The 22,397-nt window shown below is 38.8% G+C and overlaps 2 protein-coding genes across 2 annotated transcripts; both read right to left on the reverse strand.

Annotated features, from left to right (window-relative positions):
* Window positions 1-1,291: 1,291 nt before the first annotated feature.
* On the reverse strand, window positions 1,292-12,056 carry LOC116114331 (Fanconi anemia group D2 protein homolog). The gene is made up of 30 exons (XM_031400482.1): window positions 11,746-12,056; window positions 10,954-11,638; window positions 10,640-10,855; window positions 10,418-10,549; window positions 10,211-10,340; window positions 10,094-10,140; window positions 9,902-10,003; window positions 9,629-9,736; window positions 7,972-8,114; window positions 7,768-7,862; window positions 7,537-7,615; window positions 7,393-7,441; window positions 7,239-7,319; window positions 6,555-6,650; window positions 6,366-6,469; window positions 5,609-6,089; window positions 5,379-5,414; window positions 5,070-5,271; window positions 4,854-4,987; window positions 4,486-4,666; window positions 4,167-4,396; window positions 3,956-4,051; window positions 3,568-3,660; window positions 3,454-3,486; window positions 3,218-3,352; window positions 3,061-3,121; window positions 2,926-2,981; window positions 2,770-2,826; window positions 2,555-2,675; window positions 1,292-1,505 (listed from the first exon to the last, which is right to left on the reverse strand). The coding sequence occupies exons 1-30, from the start codon at window positions 12,054-12,056 to the stop codon at window positions 1,354-1,356; spliced, it is 4,446 nt and encodes a 1,481-aa protein (XP_031256342.1). The 3' UTR covers window positions 1,292-1,353.
* Window positions 12,057-13,592: 1,536 nt separating this feature from the next.
* LOC116114407 (WD-40 repeat-containing protein MSI1-like) lies at window positions 13,593-16,330 on the reverse strand. Its single transcript, XM_031400547.1, has 5 exons — window positions 15,630-16,330; window positions 15,215-15,367; window positions 14,457-14,581; window positions 14,173-14,268; window positions 13,593-13,860 (listed from the first exon to the last, which is right to left on the reverse strand). The coding sequence occupies exons 1-5, from the start codon at window positions 16,299-16,301 to the stop codon at window positions 13,632-13,634; spliced, it is 1,275 nt and encodes a 424-aa protein (XP_031256407.1). The 5' UTR covers window positions 16,302-16,330; the 3' UTR covers window positions 13,593-13,631.
* Window positions 16,331-22,397: the final 6,067 nt, after the last annotated feature.

Here is a 22,397-nt window from a genome sequence, read left to right on the forward strand (position 1 = left end):
AAANAGCAGAAGATCACTTTCTGGGATGTAAATGTTTGAAAGAAGCTACTTACTTCCAAAACATCAAGGAATCCGCTATTTCAGATCTTTCCTGATGTGCCAAAAATACTCTATAGTGTCAGCACCACTAATCAGAGTTTAACAAATACTTAAAGATAAGTTGGTATTAACTGTCAAAAATTCAAACCGCTTCTAAGAAATATTTTATATCAATCTTATCCTATTTTAAGATAACGATTAAGGAATAGTTCTCACGTGTCAAGATAACTTGCAAAAGCATTCATTACATTGACGTCAAAGGTATAAATGAACACCTCTCTTTATGAAAAAGAGAGTTGAGCATATGAGAGCTAGGCATATATTTGAGCAAGCTAAACAAACATTTGAGCTTTATTATTTTTTCTCTGTAAACAAAGCATTTTTCTATTTTTGTATGACTTACAGACAATATCAGAAAAAGAGTTAGAAAGTAATAAAATAACAATGGATGTAAGATTCTCTTTAAGCATCCGAACCACTTTAAAAACCACCTCTCATTTATTAGTTAGTCTTGAGAAATGCTAGCCTTACAAAGAGAAATACAAAAAGGGGCATACAATGACAAATCCTGCCTTTAATCTTCATGATTCTCTCTCTCTCTCTCTCTCTCTCTCTCTCTCTCTTTCCCTTCTTTTAAGGGCAAAATTTGTCTTTGTATACCTCTCTTTATATTTCTTTTTGTAAAACTAATATTTCTCTTTAGTCTTTACATTCGATTATCATAATCATTCACGTGTAATTTCTAAGAACAACTTAACACTTTATACATGCAAATTATTGATATCAAAATCAAATATCAACATTTATAAAGAATGCCAAATTGATTTCTCTCCTGTTCACTGTAACAGGTTTATATCAAGTTGTATTTCCGTTGAAGTTGATTTAGCCTCCTTATTCTTGTGCAGGCATCCTTAAGCTTCAAAGTTATCAGGCAATAAATCAAGAGTAGGGCTCTTCATTGGTAGAGAGCGGGCGAAGAATACTTTAAAAAGTCTCTGAAAACAAATTATATGCATATCTTTCCTAATACCATAGTCACAATGTCCATGATAATTTGCTTAATTTGTACTTCAATTGATAAGTGATAACTACGTATAAATAAGATTTTATTTGGTTCAACTCAAGACTAAAGTTTAATTAGTGCATTCCTCAACCAAACCACATAAAACAAAAATGAGTAGGCCAATTCTGTACTCAAAATAATATGACAGATACCAATCTATGTAAAGAAAACTGAAAGATTTCTACGCACACACAAGAAACTATTTAGGCATAAGTAAAGAAAACTGAAGATTTCTATGCACAAGAAACTATTTATTCTGTTTGTCTGTCCGCACTTGCCGGACTAACAGGTTGATCCTCATCAACAGCTTCGGTTTGATCCTCATCAAAATTGGTGTTTGGATCATCTACATATGCCTGTGAGCTCACAACCTGACCCATCAAATCTTTGTGTTTTAGATTGCCTGTCAAAATAGAGATTAGATGATTACGAAGTTGGACAGAACCCTAAACTTCAAATGATAAGGCATTAATACTATAGAACAGAGCAAAACCATAAGCAGTGACATGAAGTTGCTATTGCGACCAACTACTCATCTATTTGGAAAGATGGTTTAGACAGAGGTGACAGGCCTATATACCCAGGCACAGGCGGATTTTTTTTTAACTATAATCAAAAGAGAATTCAAGATGGTAGTACTTCTCTACTCCAAGAAACATCCAACCATTCTTTTAACTATTTTTCTCTACCAGAGACAAGGAATACGAACTCTACATATTGGGTCCAATCACAAATAGTTCGAATTGTTGCGGACCTCTATTAGCTAGAGGTAGTAGATGATTAAAGACAAATTTTCACTCTTTCTAATGCCAGAATTTCTATTGTTTATAATATAGCGGTAACAAACCAATTACAACCATTAGATAAACAGGTCCACATTTTTAAAAAAAAAAATGTGATTGGCATAGGAGAAGATGAATACGTATGTAAATATTAATGGGAAAGCACAAGATAAAAATTGATTAAGAAGCTGAATTTTGGAATACAGGATTTTAAATTTTTGCTTATAATGGAAAAGTTGAAAGACTATATCAGAGTTAATAAGAACTCTAAGCTAGCAATCAATGGTTCCCAATGGATAAATTATGCAAAAACTTGTGTTAAAAATGTGGAACTCTTGAACCAACTTATATATATATATATATATTCTGAGCTGGGGAGTTCCACATTTTCTCGGACCTCTATTAGCTAGTGGTAGAGAACTGTAGAAGACAAATTTTCACACTTCAATGCAAAAATTTCAATATGAATTTTTGTAAAGTGAGGTAAGAAATGTAATTGGCGTCAGGATAGGAATAGGATGAGTATTATATATATGGTCTATCACCTACTCTATGCCGTAAAGCTGTTTATGTGCTCATACGAGGGAAGTCCGGAAAATTTATTGAACTTTTCTGCCAGAGTCAAGAAACAGGAATTCTCACTCTAAAAACTTAGTAAAAAATCACGTACCCATCCAGAAGGTGCATCCACTAGATGATGTATGGAGAAGCGCCTTGACACGAAACAGAAAACGTTCCATTGACCTCTTTGTAGAAGGAATTTTGCTAGTTATGACTGTTTGTTTCAATCCCTTCAAGCCGAGAGAGAAAACAGATTAAATTAAAGCCCAATTTCAGTTTAGTCGCATATTTGTGGCAGAATAGATTTAAATGTCGAAAGCAAACCTTTGCTTCAGAACATAGAATCTGTATTGTTCTTGTGGCCTTTTGAAGTTCTTTCACCTAGCATATCACAAAAAGGATTGTTCGTAATTTAGTTCCAAACTTGACGATGTTTACTTCCAATCAAGCACTGTAGAAGAAATTTGGCGCAGATCTTACCAATTGGATTACAATTTCATTGTGTGTTTGAAAGTGAACTTGTAAGAAGTCAAAAGCTGCATAATATGATAATTTCAGCATCCCAATAAACCAGAACTCATAGTTTACAGTAGACTAAACTTGCCGAGCATATACCTTTCAGGAAGGTATCAACAAAATTCCCACCGTACTTGACAGCCATGGCATGCACAGTCACCTATGACAATATTTGATTGAGTCAAAATCTTGTATAACCACTGAGCTAAGAGAAAAAAATGACGATAAAGAGAATCCTGCACTTCTATTAGGTTACCTTGTCATGAGTCCGACACATGTTAACTAATGACACCACCACGTTCACACATTTGTGTGTTTTGGTTAAATGTGTTTGAACAATTTCGGGTTGAAAACCAGCCTTCCGTTTTTCCAAGTGAACAGCTTCCTTCACCTAATCATCATGGAGGAAAAAATATGTAGTATAATTCTGTGAAAGATGATTTTCACAGCTCATTATGATCTTTGAAAAATTGAATAGAATCTACGGCTTACCAGTTTGTTGAGAATAGAAAGGTTCACTTCATGCTGCAAATTACCAATCTCCATAAGTACTTGCACTGAAAAAGTTACATTAGTTTAAAGAGGTCGAGAACGAAGATGACTTACAAGTACCCGGTACCATGCAACAAATGTGGCAGGACATAGAGCAGGAAAACCATGTTGATCACCTTCTTCTGCCTTTGTTTTCCACAAAGTAACCTACAAAGAAAGGGACTCCATGTTAGACCCAGCTAGCAAAACAAGAAAAACAGGTTTTTGCCTTCATGGAATGAGATTATGCATAAAATCTCACAATGTGCATGATACAAGTCAGTATTATTGTTTTGATTGATTACTCAAAACTACACTCTTAATTGCTCATTGCAGGACAAAATACCACCATCTTAAGTCATCTTTCAGATAACCAATTTCCCAGTCTAAAGAGGCAGGAAAAGTGACGAGAAAGTCGTAATTGATTTTGATGTCAAATTTACAGCTAAATAAATTCATGCACCTGAGGCAAGATGGTGCATGCAAGCTCATCCAGCAAATCGGTAGTGGACTCGCTGTGCTCCAAATAAATCCATAGAATCTTCTGTACTATTTCTCCCTGCAAATATCACAAATATTATCAATATGCATGCATACATATTTTGTGAAATTAAGTTTCAAATGTTACATTCATAATACCAAGAGGCAATAAATCATTGTTTAGATGGTCTTACTTTGTTCTTCCAACCATTCTCAAGACTTTCATCATCCCAGTTATGCTTTAATAGCTTCTGAGCAGAAATTCCAAGTCTAGTAAGCAAGGAATGAAGTGTACCCTGGATAAATCCCGAGTGTGTAATTGTACTATTTTCTCCCAACTTATCAAGGAACCCTTGAAGGGATATTACAACAGATTCTAAAGTAAGAAGAGATTCCGAGGCCACCATAAAGGAGAAAGAACATGCTGCAGGAAGCAGGTGTAATTACAAACGAAGTACGCTGAACAATTTGGGAGCAAAAAAGAAAATCTGGAAATAAAGAAAAATAGCATACCTATATTCAGGACATCTTCTAGAAATGAAAAGACACCGAGATATAAATACTCTATTTTCCCAGGCAAAGGGGAAGGTTGTAAGCCTGAAATTATAGCATCCGGTATTTTGACCGGCTGGAATGATTGTAGCAGATCCGAGAGCACTGGTTTGTTCATTTGCATGTCAGGAAGGTTTAGCATCTGTACTCAGATATTAAAAAGAAATTTTAAAAATTTCACAGAAAAGGGGTTAAAAGCCTGTGATCAGGAAGTAGTATGAAAATGTCAAGGTGAAATAATAAAACGTGAATATACGTGATTGGTAACATAAGACATCGATTGCTGGGGGTGCAAAAGAGAACAAGTCTAAGAGACTGCCAAATTTCACCTTACTGAAACAACTAAGTACTTCTTTAATGACCAATGTGGAAATGGAAGAATTTGAAAACATAATATTGTGTATATCAGGATTCCCAGAAATAGCAGATTCCACTTTCCAATGATCTTGACAAGTTTCACCACCTACAACATATTTGTTTTATGATTACAAGACCATAAAAGCACTCGTAAGTGTTTATTGAATGAAGCTAAATGTTAGTCATACCTTTAAGAATGCAAACTGCATTCTCAAATTGCCTCTTAAGACTTGGAAATACAGGTTTGACTTTGCTCAAGAGTTCTTCAGTTGTCATCCTGGTAAAACCAGCAGAAACACTCCAGCATCTGAGTGACAATTGTTTGCTTGGAGGAGTGAAGTAATCCAGCTTGTAGTGGAAATCCCGCAAAAGGTACAGATACAGGGGTAACTAGCATGGAAAGCAAGGTTTTTTTTCTTTTATAATTTTGATTGACAACTTCATTTGTTTATTAAAAAAATCCCATCAACAAATCTTCAGTGCAATTAACTTTGTACCTCAACTGCAGGATCAGAGCAACAAGAGTCTTGGTTCTGCATAAAAAAGGAAAGAATCAAGAAATAACCATCATTTTTCAATCAGATAAAATTAAAAGGAGTGTCCCTAGAAGTTTTATGTTGTGAACTGTAGGTAGCTAAAAAGATAAATTCGCTGCAGATGGTCCACAAAACTACAGAGCACAAATTGTATCACTTGCTTAAAGCAACTGCAGTGCAAGCATTCAAACCTTTGAAAATGTCAAAAAGGACAGGCATTGCAACTGAAGAGGCCTGAACTTATATCTTTGTGTTTCCAGATCCTTGGCAATTGTAGAAACTTCTATAATTACTGCCTCATTACAATCAGAGGAAGTTTGATCAGGTGCCTCAGCTTTCCTGCTTTTAGAAAATGTACTAGAACAATCCTCATTTGTCACCTCTTGGCTTGTAAGACTTCCTGCTTTTCTCAAAACATCCAATATTGTTGGTTGCTGCAATTTTTCGTTTATATCTGAACTTGTTGATGACTTTGAGATCTTTTTATGCTTCCTTTTCTTGTCTGGAGGGATGCTGTCATGTATTTTCTTGTTTTCATTCTTTTTTGTCACTTGTCCCATTTTACTAGGTTGATGCAGGAGTAAGGATCCACATTGGTCCAGAAGAAGATGAAGCTCAGGTAGAGATTGAGGGCAGCATTTGATGGAATAGTTTAACAAGCTTTCAAGAAATCTGCATGATCAGATTCTTCCCATCATGAAATGAAAAGTTTTTAAAAGATCTCTAACAGAGGTGACAGTTATAACTAGCAAAAATTCTGTTGCTCAGTCAAATTTGTACTTCATCATTGTGATGATAATCAAAATCTTATAGTCTTCTACTATGCATTGTCAACCCTCCAATTTCTGGGATTAGGTAGAAGGTCAAGAAAAAAATTGTGGAAGGGAACATGTGATATCATAAGCAAATGTGACTAAGCTAAATGAGGAATTGAGAGTGCAAACATACACAAGATTCCTCAGTCGCTTTAACAGCTTCGCAATTATATCCTGCTTTGTAGCCTGACTCACTAATTCCAGTCTTTCAGCAACTTGTGTACAGAAGGCATTAAGCTACATGCAGCAGTAAAAGGATTACAGACCACAGCATACATGACTGCCAACCATAATGATAATAATGTCAAAATACAGTATTTACCAGTTCTCGTATCCAGTTTGCTGCATAATAAAGCGAGAGGCTCACAATCTGTTTCTGCTTCTCTGTCAGAGACTGCCAACCAGCTGCAGAGAAATACTGACATTGGCGAACCAAACAAATGTTAGCAAAGTGGCCAAGTACAGTATTATTGACGAGCTAGATAAATATATAAGGCCAAACCAAGTACAACAAAACAATATCATAAATCTTTTAAAGGTTAGTAAGTGATAAACCTCCTATAACTAAGATTTACAAGAAGAAGAGAGGAAGGGGCAATACAGGTAATTGACAAGAGAGTTAGTTAGTTGTGGAATATTCCACGTGGATTCAGAAAAGGGGAATTTGGGCGTGACTTCATTCTTGTATATAAGAGAGGGAAAAAGCATGTGGAAGGTATCAAATATTTTGGATCATTGTTGGAAGGCTACTAGCTCCTCGAATTGCTAGTGCCCCTTTTATTTTTCTGTTATCATTGTGCTCTGTTTTTTCTACTATCTTCATATCAATATATACAGATTTCCTATTGCTTATTGGTTGTGTTGAGTGTTGTTGAATTGTATTTTGATTGTTATGTTTGAGTTCCCATCAGTAAGTGTAATAGGTAGAAAATATAGCTAGCGCAATTCTTAAAAGTATGCTGATAAAAATTTGTGATGTTAGTGATAGTGTTTTACTTGGCCTTACCTTAGAGGAAGGAAGGTGTAAAGGGCAGCCAAGTAATGCATCAATTCCTCCAAGAGATCCTTGATTTGTTAACCTCTCAACCTGACACAGATAGTAAACTCCAATTTATCCATCACTTTTAATCCATCTCAGTGCCAAAGGACAATGCACTTACAGCAGAGAGTAAAAGGAACTTTGCAGGAAGAATTTGTAAAGAGTCAGACCTGTAGACAACAAGGTTTCAACTTCAGCATTCAGAAACACTGAGAGAAGTATTAAACATGCACTGTGATATGAAGGACGGCATGGCAAAACTTACTGCAAAGAAGACGAAACCAAAGGCAAAATGTTCAAACAAATAGGAGATATATCTCCATCCAGGTTCATCCATAGCTCCCCTACAAAGAAGCAGTTTGAAAACTATAGGCGAATTGATTTCTCATAACTTTTCAGTGAAAATAAATAAATAAGAAGAATAAGAAGATTTCTCATAACTTTCAGGGCAGAGGTTATCAAAAAGCAAAATCACAGACTCCGTAACTAACCTCACCTTCTAAACCACAATATGAGTCCTTAATAGGCAGTTGCCCACCTTCAAGATCAGACAGAAACATATATTCAAATTCTCCAACATGTTTTGCAATCCTGCAAAAACCAGGCAAGTTTATTGCTTATAAAACATAATCAACTCTTGGTGACAGTTTATTGAAATGTTTTTTTTTTAGGTAGGGACAGTTTATTGAAATCAACTCACCATTCTATGATTTCTGGCTGAAGTGTTCTGCAGTTCAATACCGTAGTCAATTCATCATAAAAGAGAATCAAAGGCAAGTACATCTGTTTGCACGAATTCAGAGATGTTTTTAAGAGTTCCAAAGCCTCTTCAGCATTTGATTTCTGTGAGCAAAGACACTCAGCTCAGTAATGGTGAATGCACATCTTAAAACACAAAATCATTGACTAAAATATGATAAAACTTCAATAACGAAAGATTATAATGAATCTGTTCCTGAACCATTGGAAAATCATTAGTAAGATAAAACTTCTTCCTGGAAGGACAGGGCGTTGTTAATTCATATTATATCATTCAAAAAAACATAACCGCACATGAGAAATAGAACTCAGCATCAGCTAGTAAAAAATTTCACCACTGATCAACAGTGACAGAATATAGTCCGTATTACAATTCAAATTTAGCACACATGAAAAGCATGCCAGTCTCTAGATTCCTTTAAAGGCAACAGTGAAGAATTGCCTTTTGTCATCTTTCTGTACATTTTTACATGATTGCAACAAAACCAGAGAATAGAGAATAATTGAGCAATAAGTAAGAAGATAGGAACTGGAACACCTCAGATATAGCCCACAAGAAAAGCACATCAGTACCTAAACTCCTTTCCAAATACCTCTTAAACCAAAGCATTGAGTTTCTGTTGCAACTTCTACTCTGTGTGTGTGTGTGTGTGTGTGTGTGTGTGTGTGTGTGTGTGTGTATGTATGTATTCTTTGAGCCAATACCATGAGATACAGTATTCAGTTAGAGAGATTCTGAAGTTTAAGAATCCCTCGTTGCTACCAACTTTCATTTTTGTTAGTTGTAAAGAGCAGTGAAAATTATTAGAGCCGCTCAAGTCCAGCATGTGATTGACTCATCAGAAAATCATCTAAACTTCCTTGAATGTTGAACATGGCAAGGGGAAATATAATTTTGAGGTCATAATTATTCTTGGCCAAGTTTGAATATTTTGCCGCTAAGTTTAGTTAGGCTCAATATATTTAGCAACAAATACACGTTACCTTTCCTAAATGATTTTATAATTTCACTTCCAATAATTAAGAAATTTAAAGAAACGGCAACCTGATAGTTGGATTGAAAAGATATCGTTATGCCTCATGTAATTCTATATTGTGATTGCTCTTTGTCGTCTTATCTCTCAAGGCTTTCAAACGGTAAGCTCAGATTATGAGTAGCTCCACTAAAAACTATATTTCCTTATTTCTCAGTCATCCAATCTTGAATGTTATGCCCACAATATCTTGGCAGATTAGACCACAAGAAATAAAGAAAACTTCTGAATATTCCAACTGTATTGTGCTCTTTGTTTTGTTTGTCTAAACTCTTTAAAGTTCAAGATCATCATCATCATCAGTCACTTGTTTGTGTGTTTTATTTTGGATGTTCCAACTGTATCCTCCTCTTTCTTTAGCTTCTCTTAAGCCCTTAAAATTCAATGTCATCATCATTACACGTGTGTGTGGACTGGTACAGCTCTACTTAATATTTCAGCTAATATAGAGAAGCCAATCAAACTGTCTTCAAAACTAAGTATAAACAAGATCATGACCATATCAACGGTTTCACCGCCAACTAGTTGGAAAAAATTTGCAATTGCATTAAAATTGGGTCGTACCTGAAATGGAGATGTTCCAGTAACATTACTAGCATCACCAAGACAAGAAACTATCTTCAGAGTTCCTATCAGGCCCATCTTTTTGTACTTCAGTTCTGTATGGCTGACCTGCCCAATAGGAAGGAGGGTTGCATGAATGAAATGAACTTTTCCTCACCAAAACCGCTTTGTAAGATAAACACAACTCTAATAAAATGAACACAAAACAAAAGTTGCGTAAAGTCACTTTTCAAAATCCATACATCATAAAGACACTGAACATTCATACGATACCTGCTTCCGCACTATCATCAGAAGTTCATTTGCAATAGAAGATCCAAGACAACCTGCACTAGATTGACCAGACAGTGCCAAATGGCTGAAAACCTCATAGACCTACAATATGGCAAACACTAGTAAATGAAACAAACAATAATAAACTTATAATGCCTACTGAAAATAAAAGTCTCAAGAACATTACCACACCTTGTGCAAATTTGCAATACTAAAACCCTCCAAGTAATCCAAAATCCCTGAATGGCAGAACATACATGTCAAGTGGACTTAGAAAACAAATGTTAATGAAGCAAGTGAATGAGATACCATTAATATGAGAAGACAGTGGAATCAGTTCTGGTGCATATTTGGAGGCCAGCAGAGCCATGGTCTCTAAAGCAGAACTCACTTCAAAACTAACACCAGATCCCACATGCGTAATTAGTGCACCGAGAACCTGCATAAAACACAAGTCACATATATGAGGTTATATCTTAATTACAGAGATCAGAAATAACTATTCCTGTTGCTTACTTCCTGTCTTGAATAAGTATCAGTAAACTCTTCAAAAAGGCTGGTGTACATGTAAATGCCAAATTCCCTCGTCTTTTGTTCTTTGCATCCCAATAAGTACTCGGAGAAAGATAGAAAGGACGGAAAATAATCCTGATAAAAATAATGGAAAACAGAGAATATAACTTCACTAAAGTTGAGGAAACAGTATATCTTAAATTGAACTACTCCTTCCTCAGATACCTGGACCAGTTCTTTGTTCCCACGAATGCACTGATCAAGCATAACTTCCTGAATGCAATCTTCAATAATTTTCTTCTTGAAAAGCTTTAAAATGCTCCTTTGCAGGGCTATATCGCCATTTGTATACATAAGCACAAGAAGCCATATGTCTATGACTTTGTGATCCTGCGGCTTCTGGAGGCCATTCAATTCTTTTAAAATCTCCTGACAAAGCATCTTAAGAAAGAGGGAGCAAAATCACAAAGGCCGTATTCAATGAGGGTACACATTCCTCCAAAAAAAAAAAAAAAAGAGCTGAAGAATAACAAATTTACATTCTTAAATCGAAGACTTGATCTCAAGGCATCAAGAATAGATGCCTCTGAATGATCAACAGGAGACTTTCCCTTTAGTTTATATTGTTGCGTTGCACGAAAATTTGACTCCCCAACAAATTTTAAATGCTGTCGGATGTGACAGATTATCATTCGAACATTTGCTTGTGTCGCAGAAAGGAGTAAAAATCTAAGTAGATATGGCATGTGTTGTGCATCAATGGTTCTAATGCATGATAATGCTATGGTGATGACTTGTTCTTGCAACTGACCATCCAAATTAAGGTTGGAAAAACAGTCAAGCACAGGCACAATGATAGCTGAATCTTCTCTAAGTATCTGGTGTAGGGAGTCTACCACAGTCTTATTATTTGACTGATCACCAATAATCTCAGGCAATGATCCAATGATTTCTTTCTTTAAATGTAAAGGACAAATGCAAAGTAGTTGCATCAACTTATCAGTAAAGGCTTGAGGATCCACAAGAAAATCAAGCCACCGAAATTGATTGATAATAAGCCTACCAACATCATCTTGAAGAGACAACGAAGCCTCTGGATTTATGTCAAAGAATTCTGGAAGTTTCTCGAGAAGCATGTTCATAAGGTCTAATTGAATAGAGGGGACCAACAAGAGATGTCGGACTAAGCTGTTTTTTCTGCCAGGATTTAAAGAGTTTAAAACCCTGAAAAACAAAGCCGCCAAAGCGGAATTATCTAATATTATTAGGATAGAATAATTCATTGATAAGCATGTAAAAATAAAAATAGGGAAAACACTTATTGAGCTGACCTGGTTAAATTATTGGGAGACTGAATATAAGTAGAGAAACCAGCAAGGAAATGAGAAGAAAGGGAAGGGTCACCAGAGAAGAGATGGGTGAGGTGGCGTTGGAGGTGGTTGGGATCAGAAGGGAGAGAAGGAGGAGCGGAGTGGTTGATTAAGGTACAACCAGCATCCGCCAGAATAGAAACCATCTTTTCTATTTCTAAATCTAGGGATTTGGGAACTTTAGAAGACGGAAATGGACTTCTGAAAGAGGAAGACGGTTCTCTTTCTCTTTCTCTTTTGAGTGAAGACTTTTGCTGCCGTAGTAACACCATTTTCTCCGCCTTAATTGCTTCCTTGCGGCGTTCGTGGTGATCTTCTCTGTTACTGGTCTGACTTCTGAGAGAGACGGAGGGAAGGAGAGGGGATTTTAGAAGGCGCCAAATTTCAATTTTTTCGAGAGGCCCTGTTTGGATGTTGGGCCAACTTTATTTATGTGCTAGTGAACGCTCAAAAATACCATAACAACAAGATTTAGGAAACAAAACAACCATATAATACTAAAATACTTAAAATTATATTTCATTTCACTTGTGTTTTATTATTAGTAAATGTAAAACTGCATATATAAAATATTCAAATGAACATATTTTATAAACTATTGTTTCAATTATTCATCTATTTGTAAGTTTTTTTTTAGTTTTCGTTCTTGCATTATGTGACATCAAATTGTTGAAAAAAGTTTTTATATCAAGTTTACGAACATATTATTATTAATAGAGTAAATGACATATTCCCACCCAAGGTTTGACGAAATCCCAAGTGAGTACCACTGGTTTCATTTATTCCAGATTTCCATTCTTAAAGTACCAGTGTTATGAATTTTTAAGGTTTAGAGGATGCAATTACCATAATGTCCTTAACCCTAAATTAATAAATTATGTTTTAACCCCTAAATTAGTAGAATTACGAACTTACCATTTTATTTTCAAATTATATCAAAAACACCCTCGGTCACTATACACCCTCGTTGGAAACAGCCTGATCTTGTCTATTTCCGACGACGTCGAACCCCTTGGTCACCTCCATCAGCTTCCCCGTAGTCAGTCTTCCAAAACTCCTCTGATTCCCAACTCATTTGCCCCTCCAATCGCCGACACCGTTAGGCTTAGGGTTTCGGTGTTCTTCACCGGATTCCGGTCGATTTCGACGGTGAAAATCCAATTGGACACCACCAATGCAACCACCGTCCCCAAATCTATAAAACCCCTATGTCCCCAGCAACCGTTTCGTCGTCATTCATCGGCCGAGAGTTCGTGTTCATCGGCCGTTTTTCGTTGCCGTGGCCGGAGATCAACGAGTGATGAGGGGTTGTGAATGGTATGGTTTTGTAGAGGAGAGCATGGGGGTTCAAATAGTGGTGACAAGAGTGATTTTGGGTGGAAGAATTACCGGAAAAGAGCGAAAAACTCTGAGAACGACGTCTGCTAACGTGCGCCAGAGGACTGTTAAGGACGGTGGTCTGCTAACGTATGCCGCCCATGTAAAATGACCAATTTACCCTTTTACCATTACATCAAACTTTTTTCCGTCACTTTAAAGGTGGGAATCTGAAATAAATGGAACTAGTGGTACTAACTTGAGTTTTTGTCAAACCTTGGGTGGGAATATGTCGTTTACTCTTATTAATAATACCAGCCACAAATCAGATAACCAGATTAACCAAATAAAATGCTCAAGCAATTTCTGCGGCCACGGTTTCTCTTCCATAAAAATATCAGTGCTCTAACTATTGTAAATAAGCACTATTAATAGGTCATAAAAGATATCTAAAAACAGATAGGATTAGAAAAAGAAAAGAAAAGAAAAGAAAAACTACTCTTCTACAAATGACAATCTCTTTCGCTAGATTAAGACCCTTTTGTGGGTTCATCTCCAGGTAAATCATCTTCATCATGGTAAATGTTCTCTGCCATCTGCCAAATTTGCAGAATGTTATCCTCCGCAACACTGGCAATAACCCAATCTTCACATGGATTCCATGAGAAATCTGAAATTTTACTCGTGTGACCACCATGAATGAAAAGCAACTCTGGCGGACCATCTTCTGCATCCTCTGGTGTCTGCTCCTCATCAATCCTGCATAAGAATCACCAAATTAATCAACATACAGCAAAACAGGAACAATAACCTAATTACAAATGTCCAAAAGTAGCAGCCAGTATCACTCATTCAACAGATAGAGAGGAGGTGCACACTGAAAAGGATTTATATTCAACACAGTAAAATCCCATTCATTTTGATAAAATATTAAAATTAACAAGAGCGCACAATCAATTTCCCATCATTTAAATCTCTTAGATCCACTAACAGATAGATTTCTTCAAAAATTGCTTCACTGTAAAAGAATGAAATAAGTTTACTCATAAATCACAGATTGAATCATCAAACCTGCTGAGGTCCCAAACCATAAGCCTTCTACCCAGACAACAAGAAGCTAAGATAGTCTCATTCTTTGGATTCCACCCAACTTGAAAAACCTCTTCTCTGTTGTGTACATTGCAGCCAAAAAATATCAAAATATCAGACTTCGTATTTCTTTTGGTTGAAAGTGCATATGCTTTAAGACAAGAAATAAGATTTTCACTTGAAAGAAGAAGAATTTAAGGATCCAAGAAATACTCATTGAAATGTCCCAAAAAGCAAAACATCATCATGCACAGGAGAATTCTTACTTGTGACTATCAAATGTGTGGAGTGCAGTACTAATTTTGCGCAGATCAAATAACTTAACCGTCTTATCTGTAGACCCTGTTGCTAAAATCCACTCATTAAATGGATTGAAAGCTAGGCAGTTCACCTAACAAAACGTTTTCAAGATCATAACCATGTCAAATACATAAATAACATGAAACCTTATTTCAAAATAATAGCAGAGAAGAGAGTAATTAATACTTAACAAAGATTTGGCTCTAAAGGCATACAACATTAAATACATAAAATCAATTCCGTGCTACATGCTGCAAAAAAAAATAATTTATTGTTTCCTCTTTGAAAAGAAATGAAGCATTTATTCCTATTACATGGTATATCTCAAACTTTCAGGATTTTAAACCATGAAAAGACATATTATTTCATAGATCACACAGTAAAATCGGATTGATAGATCCAAGTCACAGTTTTAATTCTTACAGAAGAGCTTTAACCAAGCTCTTCCAAGGACTCAAAAGGCTAAGGGTAGATCATTCTAGTAGGAGACGCTAAATAACTGACAATCTAAGTCTAAAATGTATATACCATTCAATCACTAATCATTTAATTAATACAACTTAAAAAAAAAAAGGAGACACAGCATTGAGATGAAAATAGCTGTGCAGATAGTATCTAATTCATTGGTCTGGTCAAACCAGAAACATTTTAAAGTCTATGTTATGAGTGTACATGTGCATGTATCTCTTGATGACAATTAAGGCACTTGCATCCAGGTACCCACCTCACTCTGGTGAGCAACAACAGATTGGACGGGCTTGCTGACTGATGGTGTCCGTAGATCCCATATAAGAAGGTATTGATCATCCCCAACAGAACCAAATAAGTATTCATGTCTCAGATGCCATGCTACATCTTCGACAACCCCTTCATGAACCTATTTTAGCACAAACGATGTCAATATCCAAAAACACCATGCAATACTAGCAGAAACACATTTAGTAAAGTGTCTATAGTTGATTAGAGACATAATATATCTGGTTTTCAGAGTGTCAGGAGCTTTATTGAACTATGAAATGCTCAAATAAAGTTTTTCATTCTTATATCTAGGTTTTTGCTACAAGATATCAACTACATTTGGTCTTGCATCAACTCTGATTGTACAAAAATGACAAATTCACTATACATATAGAGAGTACCTTAAAAATCTGTGTAGCCTCAAGGGCTTTATTCTTAGGCGTTGCATTAATATCCCACAAACATATTTGGGCATCATCAGAACCACTGAGCAAATGACCCTGCTTGAACTTGCTCCAAGATAAACCGTAACCTTCAGTGGTGTGGCCTCTGAGCCTTAAATCAGGACTACATGCACCATCCAGAGGAGGCTTAGATGGGTGTTTGCTATAATCAAAGACATAGACCTCGGCACTAACAGTCTTGGTTGCAATAATAAATGGGTTTTGAGGCATATAACGGGCCCGATTAACCTCTCCATCATGGTTAATTTGCTGAATAATTTGAACTTTGCCATTAGCGCATCCAAATCCACCAAAATCAGAGCGGTCATCATCATAGTTGCGGGCATCATTCTCGGAATCATCAAGAGGAAGCTGGACCTGGGCAAGCATAAGATAATTGGGCTCATTCTCGGAAGTGTGGGTTCCTAGGATCATTTTCTGAACAGAATAGTCTTTGTCAGGCGGCTCCTCTCTGTCAGGCAGCCACTCAACAGTAAGAGAAGGCCATTCAAGAGCGTGGGTGATCACTAGATCATACAAAAAGGGAGTGTTCTTCTTCCAGATCTTGTATTCTTCATTTATCAGCCTTTCCTCTATCTCTCCTCTCATTTCTTCCTCGTCTTTTCCCATTCCTCCTCTCTCGGTTTCTCACAAACACAAATCCTAGAACCAAGTTCATATATATCAGTTCAGCAAAGGGCCTAACTATTTGAGACTTAAACAGTATAGTTTAAAATCCTATACTAATCAAACTAACAAAGAGCCATTTTACACTACGCGAATACACCCACAATAAAATCACTCAAACCAATGAAATAAGAAAAGGGGCTTACCAAGAAAAAAAATAAAAAATCACCGAGTAATTAAATAAGAAACAGACCTGAAACGAAGCAAGTGCTTCTGCTTGTAATGGTGGTTTCTAGGAGAAGGCTAATGGAGATCGTCGACGCTCGTAATTGGTATACGAGCGGCACGGTGAGTGCTTGTTAATTGAAGGAGCGGGGCTAGGGGTTTTAAAATCCAATTACGCGATAACATCCAATTTCAAAACAAAAAAGTTTTTTTCTTTTTTCTTTGGGAATTGGTCCGTTTGATTGGTTCTTTAATTCTTTTTTATGTATTTTGGAGATAGTATTGCATAGTTGAGAATAGTGATTTTTGGATAGTATTTTAGAGATAGTATTGGATAGTTGAGTATGGTGATTATTACGAGGTAAAATTTAAAAATTAATAAAAAACCCTAGATTTGCTAATTTAACTAAACACCCTAATATATAAAAAATTTGTAAAATAATAAAAACACTCTCACCCACCTATAGTGCCAGATTCCGACCACCACCGTCGGAATCTGATTAGAATGTGGCGTTACGATGCAGACCGATCAGATCTGGCCGGTCGTGCATCGATGTGGCCAAAAAATGCCAGATCTATAGCCAGATCTAGCCATCGATGATTGCAAAAGGCCAGATCTGGCCGCCACCAACAGCCAAAGATATGTCTGTCATTGACGCTGGCGGCCAGATCGGCGAAGTATCGATCAGTTCTGGTCATTTGTACGCCGTTGTGACAGATTCCGACAACCACCGTCGGTGGTAGTTAGAATCTGGCAACTATGGGTGAGTGGGAGTGTTTTTATTAATTTTTAAACTTTTTTATGGGGGTGTTTAATTAAATTAACAAAATTAAGAGATCTAAAAGTAATTAAATAAAATGTAATAGTATTTCCTAAATAATAAAACAAACAGTTATTTTGAGAATATGATTGGAAATAGGGTATGAAATAATAAACCAAATGCACATATATTAAACCCCCCTGAGGTTTGATCTAATTATGAAATCCCTTTGGGGCGTTTGGTTGGAGATAATAGAAGATTACTAGAGTTATGTCATCTTATATTACTTGATTACCATATTTGGTTGTCAAGTAATATAAAATTCTGATAATCTTGCATTATCAATAGTTGTTATTATTGGTAATATTAGAGGTAAGGTATTGTAAGATTACCTTGGTAATCTTATTTTTGTTACAATTCTATCATTTATTAATAAAAAATTTGGACAATAATGCCCCTGTTTTAAAATAAATTTACATTAATATACCTTCTCAATTTTACCCTTGCATAATTAAGTTTTTGGACAATAAAGTCCTTATATTTAAAAAAAATTATAAACCACCACCGTCACCCAGCCACCATCACTAACAGCCGGCCAACCACCACGAACCGATGTTGGAAAGTCATCGGAGTCCCTAAAAATGACCAAGATTCGCTAGGAGGCTCCTGGAGGCTTCGATATGACTGAAAACGGCCACATCAAGCCAGATCTGGGTTAGATCTAGCCGTTAACGACCAGGTCCATGGTCGTTAACGGCCAGATCCATCGATCTGGCCTGATATGGCCGTTTTCAGCCATCAATATGGCTAGAAACAACCATATCAGAGCCTCGTCGTCACAATGAGCTACTCACGGTGGCTTTCGGAGACTTCCGACGATGGTTTGCGGTGGCAGCAAGGGGTGGGGGTGATTTTGTTATAAATTAAAGTTCTATATAAGTGAGGGTGTTTTAGCTAAATCTGAAATATTGGGGGTTAAAAAAATTATTTAAAAATTAAATAATATTATATTAATATTTAAAAAGAGGGCAATTTAGTAATTTAAATAACATACGCACTAATTTAGTCCCCCTAACCAAATGTTTGGGCCAAAAATCGTCCTCGGCCTAAATAGGAAAGCAGAACCATTTGTGAAGAGAAGACCAGGCCTGAATCCCAAAGAGGCCTAAGCCAGATTAGTCCCATTCGATACGAGATACGACCTACTCAAACCATCTGGGCACGAGCCCCCCAGTTCCAGTTCACTTCCTAGGCCTATAGGCGAGTTTCGAGCCCACGGCCCACTGATTATATTCCTGTTCCTGATCAATCTCCTACTCAAAGTCATTTTCCTGTTCAGAACACTTTCCTACTCAAAGTCACTTTCCTATCCAGACACTGGTACGACGTCTTACCACGGCCCCTAATTCTTCTACGGTTTGCATCAGAGTCATAGTAGGACTCCTACTCCCACCAGGATTGGGAGACCAGACAGTCACTATATAAACAGAGGCCAGCCCTCTCACGAGGGGGAGACATTCAACCTTCACACTGAAAGCTCTGACTTGAGAGCTTCACATCACCGTCGTAGTCACAGTCCCCGACTAGACTTTCGGTAACCTTTTACTCCCTAGCCCTCACTATATTAGCCTTTCAACCTTGCTGACTTGAGCGTCGGAGTGCTTACGGCAAACACCACCCCGGTGTTTCCCGTTCGCTTCACGCGTGTGTTTCCTACGTATGCAGGTGCAGCGGATCGCTAGTGGCCTCAACCTCGCGGGATCAGACCCCTCTTTCCGTACAGGTAGATTTTTACGTCTACAGTTTGGCGCCCACCGTGGGGTCTCTAGCGATCATTCGACTCGACGAACCTTGCTACGTGGAGGAACATTCCATGACTGACAATCCCGACAACGTTTACCCCGGCCTCGAGGCCAAACTGGAGGTCTTGACCTCTCTCATGCAATAAAATTCAGACAAGGTGGCCGCACTGGAAGCCAAGAATAATGCAATCCGGACCAAAAGCGCGTCCATTAGAGCTGAAAACTAGTCTCTAAAAGAGAAGGTGGGTTAATTCTATGATCTCGAGTTCTTACCCAACCAAGTACCTCCCAATCGGTTCCGCGCCCCTATCCCATCCATGCAACCACTCTCCACACCAGAGCATCAGCCCTCGATCTTCGGTAAAGAGCCGCGTCCGTTAAGTGTGTTGGCACTGGACGACTCTGTTTTGACTAATGGAGACAAAGATATGCCAGCAGAACACCATCCAGCCGACTCATCCCAACCTCGTAACCAAGATAATCCAATAACAGAAAGCCCACATCCACAAGACCAGCCCACTATCCCCATCCCGCTCCATCTCCAGTCCACAACCCAAACACAAACCCCACTCGGCTCGGCTCACCCTCACGGGTTGAACGGCCAAACCAAACCAACTCCAGCACTCGAGCTCATCCACCCTAACCGACCGAGCGACTACCAGTCGACTCCACTGACCATTCATGTGGGGCGGAACAACAGAACAGTGACAATGGGAGTCATCCAACCGGAAGGGATGAACGAAGATCCATGCTATCAAGGAATGCATGACAGAACGATCTATCAGACTACCCCCCAAGGGATGACCCAACGGGATGTGCTGAGAACAAATGCAGCAGCAAACCTAGTAAGACAGAATGACCCGGTAGTATCCCCCTCCCTTATGGAACAAGTATTGGCCAAAAGACTGGCCGACGTCGAGGCAGTGATGAGACGCATTCCAGGTATGCCGGTCTCAACCAAGAAGAGCAGAGCCCACAGTTACACTGATTCACCCTTTGTGGATGAGATCGCCCTGGCCGACATGCCATAGAAATTCACCATCCCCAACATGAAACCGTACGATGGTACCACCGACCCGGATGGCCACATAGCCTCGTACAAGTAGCGGATGTTTACAGTCTCAATACCTTGACCGCTTAGGGAAGCCTGCATGTGTAAGAGTTTCGGTTCTAGTCTATCTGGACCGGCACTCCAATGGTACACGAACCTCCCAAACGGATCCATCGACTCATTCGCCCAGCTTACTGACACCTTCGTGGAGCAATTCGCCAGCAGCAAGAAACTAGAGAAACTATCGGCCGACCTATACCAAATATACCAGAGAAGGGGAGAGCCATTGAGAGAATATGTCAACAGATTCAATAGAGAAAAGATCTTTATCCCCTCCTGTAACCCTGAGACTGCTGTGGACGCTTTTAGGAAGGGCCTCCTCCCAGACGGAGAACTGTACAAAGAACTTACGAAGCTGGGTTGCACCACAATGGAAGATGCTCTGGCCCGGGCGGTTATCCAGATAAGATTGGAGGAAGATGAGATGAACCGAGCTACCCATTCAAGATACGAATCAAGGCGGAGTGACAAGAAGCCAGAGTCTAGACCGGTAGAGCACCGCTACCAACCTCCAACACGCAATATGGGCAGAGTTAGGAAGCCTTATGATCGCCAACACGCGAGAAATAATAACAGGCAGTTCGGATCGAACCAACACAAGATACCAGGGTACAACCTCAATGTCGAGCCAACCCAGGTCATAGCAATAATGAAAGGACTGGGATCCACCGTTAAGTGGCCTGGCAAGCTCAATCCCGAGGCAAGGAGAGACACAACCAAGTGGTGCAAGTTCCACAGCGACCATGGGCATAACACCGGAGACTGTATTGCCTTGCGGCTCGAGGTTGCCGCACTTCTGAAAAGGGGACATCTCCGTGATCTGCTTACTGACAAGGGGAAGCACATAATTAGCCAGAAAAGCTCCAAAGAACCGTCACCCCCTCTACGGGAACCCACACCGAAAGGTTTCTGTTTGCTCATTTATTTCTGGAGGATCAGAGATCAGTGGAGTAAGTTACTCATCAGCCAAGCGATATGCTAGAGCCAGCCACCACCATGAAGTATAGTCCATCCATCAGGTCTCGCGATCACACTCTCATCAGGTAATTCAGTTTAAAGATGACGAACCGATCACCTTGGCCGTTCCTCATCACGACGCTTTAGTCGTCTCCCTGCAGATTGCCAACATCCTAGTGAAAAGGGTGTTCGTAGATGGAGGTTCGTCAGCAAACATCCTGTTCCTCGAAGCAGTCAAGGCAATGGGACTAGAAGAAGCAAACATCAACAGGCGACCGACACTGCTGGTTGGGTTCAGCTCGGAGTAGAAATACTCTGTCGGAGAAATCATCCTTCCCATCTACGCTGGTGGAATAAACAAACATACCGTCTTCCTGGTGATCAACTGCCCATCTCCCTACAACGTCATTTTAGGCCGCCCCTGGATCCATGACATGCGGGCAGTCCCATCTACCTTCCACCAGACGATCAGGTTTCCAACCAAGTGGGGAGTACGGGAAATCAAGGGCGACCCCAAAGCTTCCAGGGACTGCTACAAGAACGCCTTCAAAGGCAAAGGAAACTCTTCATAGTAATTACAGTCTCATCCAACCCCTCGAACTGAGCCTGATCAACCGACTATTGAGAAGTTGGATGAAGTGTAGATACATCTGGACAACCCGGAGAGAAAGACACATATAGGCTCCCGCCTCTAACCCGAGACAAAAGAGAAGCTGATAGAATTTCTCAAACAGAACGAAGACTGCTTCGCCTAGTCCCACGCTGACATGACCGGAATCAATCCAGACGCAATGGTCCACCAGCTCAAGGCAGATCCGGATCACCCACCAGTCAAGCAGAGGAGGAGGAAATTCGCACTTGAGCGAAACCGGATCGTCAATGAAGAGATTGAAAAGCTCCTAAGCAACGACATGATTAGAGAGGTCCACTACCCCGAATGGCTAGCAAACATCGTGGTTGTAAAGAAAAAGAATGGGAAGTGGAGAGTCTGTATCGACTTCACTGACTTGAACAAAGCCTGCCCCAAGGATTCTTTCACACTCCCACATATCGACATGATGGTAGATGCGACCGCAAGGCACGAACTCCTTAGTTTCATAGACGCCTTCTCGGGATATAACCAGATTCTGATGCATCCGGACGACAAGAGAAGACAGCCTTCATCACGGAGAGGGGAACCTACTGTTACAAAGTAATGCCGTTTGGACTGAAGAACGTCGGGGCTACCTACCAACGTCTGGTC

The sequence above is a fragment of the Pistacia vera genome, unplaced genomic scaffold (assembly GCF_008641045.1).
Source record: "Pistacia vera cultivar Batoury unplaced genomic scaffold, PisVer_v2 Contig71, whole genome shotgun sequence".
Taxonomy (NCBI): domain Eukaryota; kingdom Viridiplantae; phylum Streptophyta; class Magnoliopsida; order Sapindales; family Anacardiaceae; genus Pistacia; species Pistacia vera.

Excerpts from the sequence above, each read along its gene's own strand:
- LOC116114407 (XM_031400547.1), bottom strand. The coding sequence starts at position 16,301 with ATGGGAAAAGACGAGGAAGAAATGAGAGGAGAGATAGAGGAAAGGCTG. Across the intron at positions 15,368-15,629 it reads AGGCTACACAGATTTTTAAG|GTTCATGAAGGGGTTGTCGA; the intron begins GTACTCTCTATA and ends GTGCTAAAATAG. Across the intron at positions 14,582-15,214 it reads TTGTTGCTCACCAGAGTGAG|GTGAACTGCCTAGCTTTCAA; the intron begins GTGGGTACCTGG and ends ACGTTTTGTTAG.
- LOC116114331 (XM_031400482.1), bottom strand. The coding sequence starts at position 12,056 with ATGGTGTTACTACGGCAGCAAAAGTCTTCACTCAAAAGAGAAAGAGAA. Across the intron at positions 10,141-10,210 it reads ACTGTCTTCTCATATTAATG|GGATTTTGGATTACTTGGAG; the intron begins GTATCTCATTCA and ends TCTGCCATTCAG. Across the intron at positions 6,090-6,365 it reads AAGCGACTGAGGAATCTTGT|ATTTCTTGAAAGCTTGTTAA; the intron begins GTATGTTTGCAC and ends CTGATCATGCAG.